Here is a 14,036-nt window from a genome sequence, read left to right as displayed (position 1 = left end):
TTGATCTCTGAAAAAATGCAGAGCCACATTTGAGGTCGTTTTAAAACGTTACTCTGGTTTGACGCGAAATAATTAACGAAAAACGATTATTTTTTCAGTTTAGGATTCAAGCAAGCTTGTAGTCATTCGAAAAAAAGTTATGCTAAAAAACCGACATGGATAATGATAAATAAGATATAATTATTCCAGTAATTATTTGTTTTCCTCAGATGATTATTATTTAGTCAATTACTTAGTGGACTTCATTTATATTTCTAAAGGGATGCAAAGAGTTTGTTGCGAATAAGCCCAGTATACAAGGTTCAAGAGGGTCAGGAATACCACCAAACGGTTATTTAGTTTTTGTGGATGCTACAGCAACTGAACCATGTCAAAGTGATGATCTATTGGCTTATGCACTGGCGTGTCAACTTGAGTTTGGTACTGACAGGTAGAACGCTTATTTTTTATTGTTATCTAGTTTTCCAATAACTGTTTTTGAATTAATAATATCATGAAAAACGATTATATAAAAGGTAAGTTAACTAACCTAATTGACAAGACAAAGTTATTCAGTTGAGTACATAATTCATTCCCTAAACGATTGTTTATGACATTGAGCTTTAGTGTAAATTAGATTGATTTTCTAATCCCTATATACCATTGTTTTTTTGTGACATTGAATCATAGTTTGGTTCTAAGAATATCTTCATTCGATCACCTTTTTACTCATATTGCAGAAAAGATCCCTAGCTCATATATAGGAAGCAACGTTTCGTGATCGGCATGAACCTAGCCAAGTGTATTTTGGTATTCTGATTTACATTACATCCAAATCAATCAAAATGTTATTGATTTGCATTACTGATATAACAGATGGTTTAAAATATTTTCTTCTCTCCCAACTATACTACGAAAGTACGTTAACATGATAATAGGACTAGCCACGTTATATCAAATGCAGGATTCACGATCCAGAATAGAGAACCAAATTAGCACTAGATAATACTTTACCTAATACAACTACAAGCAGTCACACTCAGTTAGTTTGGGGTAGTAATCGATGGGAAGAAGGGAAATAATTGAGGGGATTTCAAGAGACTGTAGCATTTTCAAAGCTGTAATCACAAATCGATCTAAGCTAAAACCTGTGAGCACTGAATTGATTGAAGTTAAACATTAACACCGTTGGATGCCAGCTTGCGTTCGCGCGCGAGACTGAAGGTCCAAGATTCGAAATCCTCATGCGGGATCGTGTATGTGCGATGCTAAGGATAATGGAACAAAACGGTCGTCTGATGCCTCCAAGTTTTTAATGGAAGAAAACGAAACTACTTATTCGATGGTTTGTAGGTTTGTCGATGTTCAATGACCAATCTTATTTTACTTTCACCACCACACATCAGTTACATGTAAATTGATTATATTTTTGATTGTCTAAGAAAAAGTCTATTAACTCAAAATAAATGGTGGTTATTTTGAAATCTGAATGGTAAAATTCCGTTTATATGTAATTTCCCATATCAGTAAAATATTCCACCTTTTTTTACATCTCCTACTAAGTATATTTTCTAGTATATTTTAAGAACATTTCCTCTGTTTGATTTATTGTGTCCAAATCAGTAAATATTTGCGTTGCTAACAATACTTGGTTTTTTTTTAACTCAGGCCAGTAGCGGGTTACGTTAATATGTGTCCAACTCAATTGTCAATAAAGCCAGGAGACGTTCGTTCCAGTATTTCTACTTTCATTCACGAAATGGCACATGCTTTGGTTAGTTATTTATTCATTGACAGCAGTACTATAAGTTACTTAAATTGTAAAGGATGTATGTACATGTGCATATGTTCTAATAAATACATGCATCAGTGTCATGGTTTATGTTGGACTAGCGAATTGGAAAAAAGTGGAACACTTTAAGGAACAGTTCAACTAGTCTCAGACTACTCTTTAGTTACCTATCATTGACAATTTCTTCGGATTGGAAAACAAATTTGAGCTGCTGCTCTTTGAAGCGTTAACAACTAACTTACGGCTGTCCGTCAAGAGTGACTTGCATATGTAAAAAGCACTAAGACGGATGGACAACAGCCAAAATAAATAGAGTTAATTCACAAATCTTGTGTTTACTAGATATATTTCGCACTTTGGACAATATTTTCAAGTCTTTCTAACATTATTAGTTTCTGTTTATTTCTTCTGCTTCTTAAACAAACATTCTCGGGAGGGAAAGAAAACAAAGTTTACTGTTAATATATTGCTGACGTTGTAGTATCAGTTAATATGTTAAGCCCATATACTTTATTCTAGCTTCTGGCCAAGCTAATTCACCTATACCTTATGAGTCATATTTTGATCTTGTTAATTATTCGCTTATTAACCTTGACTACTTTTTATATCAGCGTATATGTGTACATACTTCGTATCCTATTCATTATATGTCTGTCATTCATTTTTGTCTGATTATAAATATTGCGTAATGCTTGCTCATAGCGAGTTGGCTTCCCGCCAATCTCCAATACGCATTATTTTCGCTCCGCTATCGAGTTGGCTTACCAGCCATCTCCAATGCATATCGTTTATGCTTCGTTCGCTAACACTTGCTCATGTGCTTACAACTTTCTGGTCTGTATCATTCATCAATAAAAATGTAGTTGCCGCTTCCTTTTGCCTTCTGATTTTACGCACCGTTAAGATTGGTATAATAACGGTTATCAAAGTGAACTATCAATGAAGCACGGCACTACAATGTTCCTCTGGGCAAATATGCGTTATAAGTTTTGTGTACAATTATCGGACAGGATCTCTCGAGTGTTAAGGAACATATTGTTTCATCATGAAAATTTTTTATATATCTATTTGCGGATCATTTAATAATAATGTAAACACGTTAAATTAGTCAAATTATCCATTTCTAAAAGCGCAATAAATTACCTTGATTTTTAATTTGAAAAAATACCAAATGTCATTTTGCTAAACATTATCCGTGCTTAAAATATGTTTACAGGGATTTTCAAGTACATCCTATGCTTTCCTACGTGAAGAAGATGGTACACCACGTACACCTAGAGACCCTCAAACAAACTTACCTGCACTTGGTCAAGATTCAGACTATATTTACATAGCCAGGTAATTGAGAAACGTATTTTATTGTTAGAAATTTATCTGGAAAATACTATGCAGACACTAATATTTTGTGTTAAAATAAAAGACTTATATTCGTTGAAGCTATTAGACATCCTATTATTCAATGAAGATGACTTCTTACTTTTAAATTCTAAATGCGTTTTCTTACTACTGTTAAGTTAAAGGTTTTGGTCAGCCTCTTATATTTCATATTAAACTTATCATATATAATCTTATGCTTCAATAAATTTCTACCATGGTCTTAATTTCTTATAATTTTTTTTCATACTCTTCTTTCTTTATAGCCATCTGCTTCCCCTTCCATCTGCTCCTTAAATCTTCTACCCACTACCGGTTTATTTCTGTTTCTATGGTCCTCCTGATTACATTTAATCTTAATTCCAACATTTTATCTTTTCATTCTGAGCCTTCCTTTCCATAACTATCTTTTAATGAATATTTAAACCACTAACAATCAAATGATTATTAGATTCCCTGTTTAAAAAAATTTTTTAGTACCCTTCAATATTCTACCTCACTGTCACCATGTCTAACAGAAGTTTATTATCAGTATTATTGTAATTATTATCATCCTTAAAAAAGTGTATAAATATTTGAGATTGTACAGCTTTGAAAATGAATTCGTCGAAAAGAGAACTCCTCGCTGAACCAATCTTTCTGACTTCAATAGATTGTCTCTTGTTCTTAAGTGTTATTCAAATTCTGTGGGTAAAAAGGGCAAACATTTTATCTCTGGAAATTTTAAAACCAGGTCGCAAATGTCAATGACTGAAAATGTAATCAATCCTTGGAATGTCGATGCACTGTTTGTTTGGCTTCACCACCAATCGTTTCGAACTTCAAACAGAAATATTTGTTTACTGCTGAACAGAAGAAAGCTGATTTAATAAATATACACACGAATTTGAGAATCAGATATTTTAGGTAACAGTTTATTCCAAACTTCGTGGGATGAGCTGGGTTAATATCTTGTACATGACCACAAAAAGTAAAGTGCATAGGCTAAAGAGCGACGGCCCTGTTTTCAAATAAACTTTGAGATTTTATACGTATGGCACAGTTTTAGTCGATCAACTGACTTTAAAATATTTACCTTGAAAATATTAACTGTTTTGAACTTTTTCTGTAATATTAAACACTTGAGATTACTACTCACTGTCTGTCTCTTTCTTTCTAGTAAATCGACTGTTACAAAGGTTCAACGAATCTGGGTTTCTGCAGTCTCCACAACTATACGAACTGTAGATGCTTTTGTGCTTCCAAATGTATTGGTAAGTTAATTTTACATTATAGGTGGCTTCACTGATGAGCTTCTATACGTTTTCGTTTACTGAGTGTAATAACTAAACTTCCGTGTGCTCTGCTAATAATTCACTACTCCGACTTCAATACTGTAAACGAAACTACCACCTTATTCCTTCTTTTTTGTTTATCTAGGTGAAAATTCTTTTCATAAGTTATATCATTACTAGAAACAAGTTATTACACTAATATGATTTTGTCTCTATGATTCCCAAGTAAATGCTTCAGTAAGCACCTTTATACAGAATAATATAAAATGATTTTTTAAGTGGCAACTAAAGAGATGGTGCAACTCAGTGACTCAAGGTGCAATCAGATGTGGCTCAAAATAGCAGACAGTGAAGATTCTACTGTAGTTTCCTTTATTATCCTTCACCAAAGCGAGAGTAACTCGCCTGACTGCAAGAAGTTTTGCTCTATTGTATTTTTATCTGTAATCTCATGTATTATTCTTGCTGACTCATTTACTTTACTTCTATTGATGTTAATCTCTCCCATTCTTTATTTCTTTTACAATCTAGTCTCTTTATTCATGTTTAATGAGCAAGATAAAGAAGCAGTCTAAAAGTAGTTTCTATTTGCATGATTATTTAAAAAACATTTTCATAAATTGGAATCCTCTAAATGTAGATGTTAAGTGATAATGATAAAAAAAGGAGATTAAATTTAAATGAACCATTCTTGGTAACGAATGGCACTTATCATAATAAATTATGTTAAATTGCTTATTATTCCACTTGATACTTTATAGATCCTTAACCAGTGAAAAGATGTTTTCATTGTTACTGCTTCTGAGATATCTGTTTACATTTGACTTTTAGGCAGAAGCTAGAGCTCACTTTAACTGTCCTACAATGGATGGAATGGATTTAGAAAATGATGGAGGATCTGGGACAGCTTTTGTTCACTTCGAAAAAAGAATCACTGAAGTAAATTATTCATGATTTTAATAACTGTCTCACATGATAATATAATAAATCATTTTAGATTTTATCTACATAAGTAACAATTTAAAATATCGACATGCAATGACTGAGAACACAAGTGGCGACGACAGGACGTATTGGAACGCAAAATTACAGAATCTTTTAGTAAAATCTGAGAATCATACAGTAAATACCTAATTTGCAAAATATCAATCAAGTGTTTCAAACTTGACTTTTGAAATGTCAATCAATCGTCTCAGACTTCACTGTTCCTTCATTTCCGTACTAATCGCTTTTTGTTCACGTTCTTCCCTTCTCGATCTTCTCGACCTTCTGCTACCAGACATTCTATTCCTGACTAGTATCATATACTACTTATGTTGATATAAGCAGCACACACCACAGACATGGTTCAGACTGTGTCAGATAACGATTTTTGGTTTTCCTCTGTAATTTTCAAAAGTGATCGTAAGATTTTGTTGTAAAATCATAATGTTCTTTATGTTTCAGGATGAACTCATGTCAGGAAGTTATTCAAAAGATTCTTACGTATCTTCTTTAACGTTGGCCTACTTCAAAGATACTGGGTAATAATATATATTTATTAAACATAGATCTTAATGAAGTTGGAGAAATAAAGCACGTCATAGTGTCAGTTAGAATGACTTATAGCTCAGATGGAATTTAAAACACTTTTTTAGAACTAGTCAGGCTACTTTTAAACATTCTATCATCATTATTACAAGCTTTGAAACATTTTTCAAAAGTCTGTTGCCTAGAAAATGTAAACCTCCAAGTTAAAACAACTCTCTTTGGAGAACGCATCAATACTAGTCGAATAAGATATTAATTTTGATTCGCTAGACTTTCATTTTGAGTTACTTATATATTTAGTGTATGAACGTTTCATTAGAATGTTCACAAGAAATCAAGTAATGATTAGCTATGTATACTGTTATACCTATGTCAAAAGCAAACTTATTCCCGTTGATCTGACATCCGACCATATTTAACTAAGGTTGATATTGCTTTAGTGCACAAAATACTATCATTTTCGCAATAGATTATCTTAGTTATATGTCAGTCGTGGAATTCGTAGTTCATATTTAATAATGTCATACATCATTACCGGATTCTTCAAAGCCTGCTCTTTTTCAGCTTATTATACAGATGTAAATTATTTTCATTTATATTGCTTAATGTTTCATATGGACAAACTAACAACTTAGCTTTTTAATTATTATGTTCATTAGATTAATAACCGCACTACTCAGTAAATTTATTCATGAATAAATATCAACATATATATCAAGAAATGTAGACTATTTTCTATCATTCGTGATCCATCATAGAAGATTGTTCTTTCTATTAGTAACCAAATATCCGTTTTACCATTCTTGTAATTTATGACCTGAGTTTTAAAAATGACTCTTCCCGTACACTTTTGGTTTTATGATGTTGAATATACATAAAGGAGATATTAAAAATCCTTTGGTTAACTTTGTGTAAAATGAATATTTTACAATCAATACACTCATTTCTTTATTCAAGCCAAAAGTTAAAACAGTCAGTATGAAGAATATTTGATGAGAAAACATCTAAAAAATAGGTATAAAATTAGTGAAATATTTCTGATCTAATTGAGCAATAAATGGAACTAAGATATGAATTACTTTTATGTAAATCTTTCAAAAGAAATATTGTAAAAATGTGAGATTTGTTAGGAATCGATAAAAAAGTAGTCACCAGAGAATTCTAACTAAACTTAATCATACAAAAAGAAGAAAACGGATATTTTTGTTTATATCCACTATAATTATTATTGTTACTGTAATCATTATCTTGTAGTATACTACCTTTCCTTAGCTAATTATTATTTGATCCACTTTAAAATAAGATATCTATAAATTATTTGATTTTTACGTATAAATCTCTTGAAAGTGATGTGAACTTTTCAAATTGTCTATAACTATTCGCAACCCATGTTGCCAGTTTTGGAACTTTAAGTCTTCCTTCAAATGACTTTTCACACGTAAACATGTTTTACGAATAACTCTTGTAACTGCATTTATCCATTCACCATTGTTTAATATTGGATGCTATTTTGTCGTTCAATACAAATAGGGCTGCAAACAGCTGATAAGCACCCTCAAAGTAAAATCAGTGTATATATTAATTTGCTTTAATCTATTTTTTATCAAAGTCGATAAAGATAACTAATTTATTGAAGTTTAAAATAACATAAGTGAGTTATTTTTGAGAAATCTCATTTTCTGTAGGTGGTTTTCGGCACGAATAGATCTTAATTAGGATATTACTGAAAACCAAAGAGCACCGGATAGCTGGTTAGTTCCTGAATAAGACTTATCATATGTGTGGATCAGCTACCTCGCCTATGATCTAAACGCAGACCTTCAGGATTTGTAGCTGGCGATTAATTACTGAACTCACTGAAATAGGGTTAAATTTCTCCCAAAATCAAAAATACTCATTCTAGAAACTTATTATCTCTAACGTTAAAACTCAACAATGTCTTTTCAGACTTTACTATTTATTATTCCAGTGTTATTATTTTTTTATTATAAACTACTGTATCATTTACTTTAAACAAATTTAGGTGGTATAATGTAAATATGTCTATGGCCCAAAATTGGAGGTTCGGTAAAAACTGGGGATGTGATTTCGTTCAACTGAGTTGCTACGAATACATGAAAAGACAAGTAGCAAAGTATGTTATTACTTACAAACACATATAATAGTTTCTCTCTAACGGCATCTAATATTTCATTTTTGTTGTTAGTATAAATGTTCATGGTAGTCTTTTTCATTGAAAAAAGTATGCTTTTCAAAATTTTGGTGCCTTAGTAATCTAAGGATAATAAGATAAGAGTATTTAACTTGGCATTGTTAAACAAATTGATGAGATGCTGTTTGAAATAATGAACTTCATAGTCCATTATTTTTATGTAGAAACATTCGTGGATCGTAAATTATTCCACACACAATATGCATTTATTATTTAATTAATGAAACAGAATAAGTACTTCAATAGTCTGAAGTAATGAAATTTTGTATTATGAATAATAAAGTGCACTCACTTTTTTCTTCAGGTCCCGAAGATATCAAGTTGTGTAATAATATTACTATAATGTCAAAATGTATGCAGAATTTAAAACAAAAATGTTTTACTTAATAACTGGGCATAGAATTCTTCCTCAGTTCTGTGGATATAATAAAATGAAACTAAGTAAACAATTAAAGTTTTATTAAACTTCGTTTCAAAACTTACCTAAGCAAGAAATATGTTGAATTTTTTTACAGGAATAACCCTATAACCCCCTATTGTACCAAACTTTCAAGCACTGATATCAAATGCTTAGGTTACGACGATGTCTTCGGCTTCTGTGACCTTCAACGCCAAAAAGACAAGGTACCTGTGGAAAATCAATATTTTACCAGTATAGATGGTGTTTCTGCTTCTGAATTACCATATTATGCTGGCGGATCTTTATTAAGTGACCGTTGCCCAGTATACAGGGTTTGTTGTTTTCTTAAAATTTTAATATAAATTTATATGACTGTTATTTTGCTCATAACTTCATAATATACGACAATTAGTTTCTTTAATAAATTTGGATACTTTAATAAGGAGACGGAGTTTATGTGTGATCGGATTGTTTGGAACTTATTATGCTAATACGTCACATAGTTTTGAGAATCTTCGTCTTCTTATTACTCCATCCAAATTTCAAAATAATCTATTCAGGAATCAATAGGCTGTTTGAAAACTAGTGTGTGGTTGAAACTTTAATACAAACAGATTGTGTTAAACAGTACTTGTATTATGAACTCCTACAGTATCTTACAACCGTTTGTCCTTTTTCCAATTCTTTGGGCTTTTTCATTCATCGTAGTGTTTACTGATTGTATATAATACCATATCCAAAGTTGAACAAATGTTTCCATTAAAGAACTGCATAAAATCAACCATTATGTTAGGTGCATATGAGGTTATCAATGTACATCATAAATTAACATGTATTTATTAAATACACTTACTTAGTCATCAACGTTATCAATGAAATTTTAATAATGAGCTGAGTGGCACTTCGTAGGTTTTTTTCATTGTGCTATGATTAAGAACCAGTTTGCTTGTCTTAATAAGTAATATCGATTTTAAATTTACATCTTAGTTGACATCCGAATGTTGACTCATAATATTTAAATTATAAATGAACGTTGTTTCAAAAAATAATGCAAACATTTACAGATTGTGAAACCTATTTTTTATTTAGACTTCAGTCATTGTTGGATATTGAATTGTTCACTAAGACTGTTTATAATTCTGTTAGTTTTGATTGAAAACTATAAATCATTACCTCAATTTTAAGAAAATGGAGGAGTCAGTAAATCAAAATGTGACATAAACTTCGTTGAACTTCAATCTTAGTTGCTGAGGTTTTGGAGGATTCTTGTGAAACCTTGTCTACTGATTAAGAAACTAAGCTAAACTCTTCAGGTCGATTAAACAACAGACGGAGTTTGATCTCAAGCACCATTATCTGAAGTTGTAACATAAAAAGATGTTTCTCAAAATCACACCGAAAGTTTTCACACTTGATTGTTTCTGTGAATATTTATAAATGAACTTGGATCTTACATGGGATCCGATAGAGGGCTAAAGTTTACCGACTTGTGAATTAACCTGTTACTCAAACGAACACGACTATTTGTAAGTCCCTCTCAAAACAGCCCATTCTAAATGGTGCAACACTGAAAGAGAATAATGGATTTAAGGACGTTCAAACTACTGCCAAAGTGGATTGTTTCGGTTAAATAACTTCCATTCAGAAGCTACGACTAGCTGAAGAATTTTAGTCACTAAGTAGCTTATGCTGTGTAAAGTTGTAAATGCATTGTGAGCCACAAGTCCAAGTCCAGTAGTTCCCTATGTCACTTTTAATCAATTCGATATGCATTCCAACCATCGTCCAGTACCGCCACTAACATCTGTCTCATTTTCGACATCATTGAACTCCATTAGCCGTAGGCTTCCACTGAATAAAAACATTTTTGACAGAATTATCCTAGTTTTTACTCAGTTAGGGTCTAAGAGTCAATCATACAAAAAGTTAAAAATATTTTAAAACTAAAGGATAAATCGTGTTCCTTTCTCCATCTTATTTATGCACTATATGAATAAAATGACTGTCTACCATAGAAACATCGAATTAATCCCTGGTCTAAACCAAGACAACTAATAAGTACTTGTCTTACATCTGGTTACCTACATGTTTGGGATTTGTATTTTAACTGGAGTGTACGTCTAGATTTAAGGTAGTTAGCTTTATATACAGAGATATTTTTATGCAAATTTCTAGGAAATGGTTAATTATCAGAATGATCGTAATTTTTGACTTTTCAGCATATTCTGAAACTTCTCAATTGTGTAAATTAAAGTAAACTATCATTTTTCATTTATATTGTGAATACGCGGTATGATTCTGAACACCATGAATGCGGTTTTTTCATCACCATGAAAAAAGGCCTCTATTCACTGGTTTTGTACTATCTTTTGTAACAGTCTATAACAATTTCTTTTTTCAAGCAACGATTAGTAGGCTGACAGTGCTTATTCTACGTTGTCCAGATGTCCTTTCAATTGATTCCCTTTGACGAATTTCATCATCAGTTCTTCTGAATGTGATTTCTGTCATGTGATAGATACGGGGTAATGTTTTGATTACATCCAAACTTAACGTTGTATGGTAAAGATATTCATTAACTAGCTTGAATTATTAGCATTAATTCATGTTTGATTAAAAATCAGTGAAAAACTACTAGATCAGTGAATTACACAGAAAATCAAATCATTTCAATTGATCTTCACTTGACAAATCACAGTTGATTCTTTTGCAAGCGTTAATTACTTTGACGTCGTACGTTAAGAAATCAACACTGGGTCATAAACAGCTTTAGACGATTATAGAAATTTAGAGGTTGTTCATATAATATTTCCGAATTCTTATCAGCATCTGATCAAAACTAATATTTCTGAATATTTTGGCGAAAATAAAATCTATATACTTTGAAAATCTTTTTAAATGCAATTTTCTGAGATGATCATGAACATTTACAGTAGTGTCTTGTTAAGCACACCAAATTATAACTTAGTTTCTGAACTTGTCAGACGAAGCGTCAAAAGTAATTTTGGCTTCAGGTTTTGGAGCAAAACCTAATAATGACTTCATAACTGCAGCTATTCACTCCAAGAAACGAGAAAACTATAGACCTTACTGATAATGTTGTGTGAAGTATGGATCCACTTTTATTGTTGTATCAGGAACAATAAAATTCAGATAAATAAATGTCTATTACTCAGAAAATAGAGCATCTATTAAGAACAAAATGGACCATGTTTAAGGACATCTGTCACAAGAATATTCGTTCGGATTTTGAGTTAATCTTGATCATATTAAACTTTCACATGAAAAAAAATATACTAATTGTCCTATGATAATTACGCCTGTGTACTGACTTATAGATGTTATTACTAGTGAAGTGACTGATGCCTGACAGTAAGGTTTTTACTTGTCTGAAATGATCCACATTAGTTTGTTGTTTTAATGAAAAAAGGTCTAGTTTAACTATAATTTTTACATTTACTGCTTCCCTATCATATTAGTTATGCTCGTGTCTCCCTAGGCTATTTTGATCTTTAGATTTAACTTTATAAGTTAGATGTTATTTATTTCTTGTAAGGTTCATGTGATTTGAATAGCTTGCATTAAAAAGTCATATTTTAACCAAGATTACTGACGAAACCACCTATGGATTCAGCAGATACACAAAAGAAACTAGTTAAAACTAGTCTTAGTAACTCTTTTCAATGAAAAAAAAGAAATGAACTTATTATGAACAGAGATTTTTTATATACCTTTCATAATTATTTCTCATGTCATCGCTTTGAAAAACCACTTTACTCATAACTTTAAAAGAAAAGAGTTGTTTGACCTTATTTTATTTCGAAATTAAAATAGTACTTGTGAATCTGATAGTTGTTTGAAATTATATTTATTTAGCCATTTGAACCAGTGACTGGATATAAATATACATCATATTGTCGTCATATTGAAAATCAAGATACCGTTGGTTTGTGATTTCTATATTCACTATATATACAAAATATTTAGTTACCTCAATATACTAAAATAGTTGCTGCATTTTAAATCTGAAGTTTTTCTGCACTGACGTAGACTTCTATCATTTTTTGGTGTTCACTATGGTAAAACTAACATGCAAATAAAAAAATTAATAAAACTATGTATTTAGATTACTAGTCATTAACATCTGTCACTTTTCAACTACATTGCACAATAACGCTTTATATACTATCGTTTAAGTTTTATTCACAGTTGGATGTTGGTGATGCTCATGTACATTTTGATTCCTTTATTAACTGATAGTACAGTTGGATGTAGTTGTTGAACAATAAAATTGTCACCATCATTTTGAAGTTAACAAACCTAATGGTAACACTAGTTTTATCAGGCACTTTCGAAGTTAATTGTATTCAATTACTGTCAGAGAGCAAAACATTCATATATCTTTAAAAAAAATTGTCACTGATTGGATGGGATTCATGATTATAAAGACAAAAGATTTTTATGGTGAACAGTTTTGATTTTGATTTCTTCATGAACTTGGAGGACCCAATGGTATATTTTATGTATCGAATTATGTAATACATTCAGTTAAGTATTCGTTGGTTTTGGGACTTATTGATGGGCTGTTATTATGTAATTACAAACCTTTATCTGTTAAAGTGGTTAGATATGAATCTTGTGAGGTTTTTTCTCACTGTGTAATGTTAGTTGCTACTGCCACCATTTCTGTCTACAGCCAATCGCATCTTCATTTTTTTAATCACCTATGTCATGTTAAAACGAATGTAGTAATCAAGGTATTTTTTATGCTCTAGGCTATTTGTTTCTGTTTATTTCTCAGTAGATACACTAAGTAAGCTCAATGAACTAAAGGAAATGATGACAGGGTAAATAAGATTTCCCTTTTTTTGACTAACAACCATTCTCCAGTGCATAAGTAAACCATAGAAATTTTAACTCTTCTGTCTGCTTTAAATGCTTTGAATGTTTTTCAACATAGAGCGAAGCTGAATCGTTAATTAATGAATACGGAAATACTGTTTAATTCTCTCAGTTGATGATCAGAACGCAAACTGTTTGAAAACCATTATAATACATACTTTCCTGCTGATAAAAGTTAATAAAAATAATAATGTTACATCTTTTTTCAATGAGATTCTCGAGGCTCCTAACGCCTAAACATTTATTTTTGCATACACTTAAAAGATATTTAATATTGAATCGAGTACCATAAGGAAGGCGACAATAGCTATTAGAATGTCTACTTCCTGAACTAAAAGACAAACCAAATGAGTGTATAGTTGCTTTGTGTTTCTGCAAAACAAATGTTTCCGAAAGATTTTTCAAAAATAAATCAAGAAGCCGTATCATAACGTTATTTTTCTAATAAATCGAAATCTCTGGATTAATAGATAAAACTCTATTACTTTTCAGTAGCTTTGTATAAACCCAACAAATTATTTTATTACGTGAAAGCGTCTTTAAGAAGTTTGATTCATGCACCAGTCAAATGCT

The 14,036-nt window shown here is 31.2% G+C and overlaps 1 protein-coding gene across 1 annotated transcript in view; it reads left to right on the top strand.

Moving 5' to 3' along the window:
- Smp_135530 (leishmanolysin-2 (M08 family)) overlaps positions 1-14,036 on the top strand; it is a gene marked incomplete at both ends in the record, with an annotated part of 62,741 nt that overhangs the window by 29,055 nt on the left and 19,650 nt on the right. The window contains 8 exons of the mRNA XM_018796814.1: positions 261-430; positions 1,648-1,753; positions 2,988-3,109; positions 4,305-4,398; positions 5,251-5,358; positions 5,866-5,942; positions 7,973-8,083; positions 8,677-8,893. Coding sequence (XP_018651919.1) covers positions 261-430; positions 1,648-1,753; positions 2,988-3,109; positions 4,305-4,398; positions 5,251-5,358; positions 5,866-5,942; positions 7,973-8,083; positions 8,677-8,893 — 1,005 coding nt within the window. The remainder of the gene's footprint in view (positions 1-260; positions 431-1,647; positions 1,754-2,987; positions 3,110-4,304; positions 4,399-5,250; positions 5,359-5,865; positions 5,943-7,972; positions 8,084-8,676; positions 8,894-14,036) is intronic.

The sequence above is a fragment of the Schistosoma mansoni genome, chromosome 4 (genome assembly GCF_000237925.1).
Source record: "Schistosoma mansoni strain Puerto Rico chromosome 4, complete genome".
Taxonomy (NCBI): domain Eukaryota; kingdom Metazoa; phylum Platyhelminthes; class Trematoda; order Strigeidida; family Schistosomatidae; genus Schistosoma; species Schistosoma mansoni.
Note: the sequence above shows the minus strand (reverse complement) of the source record. Positions and strands in the feature narration are given on the sequence as shown.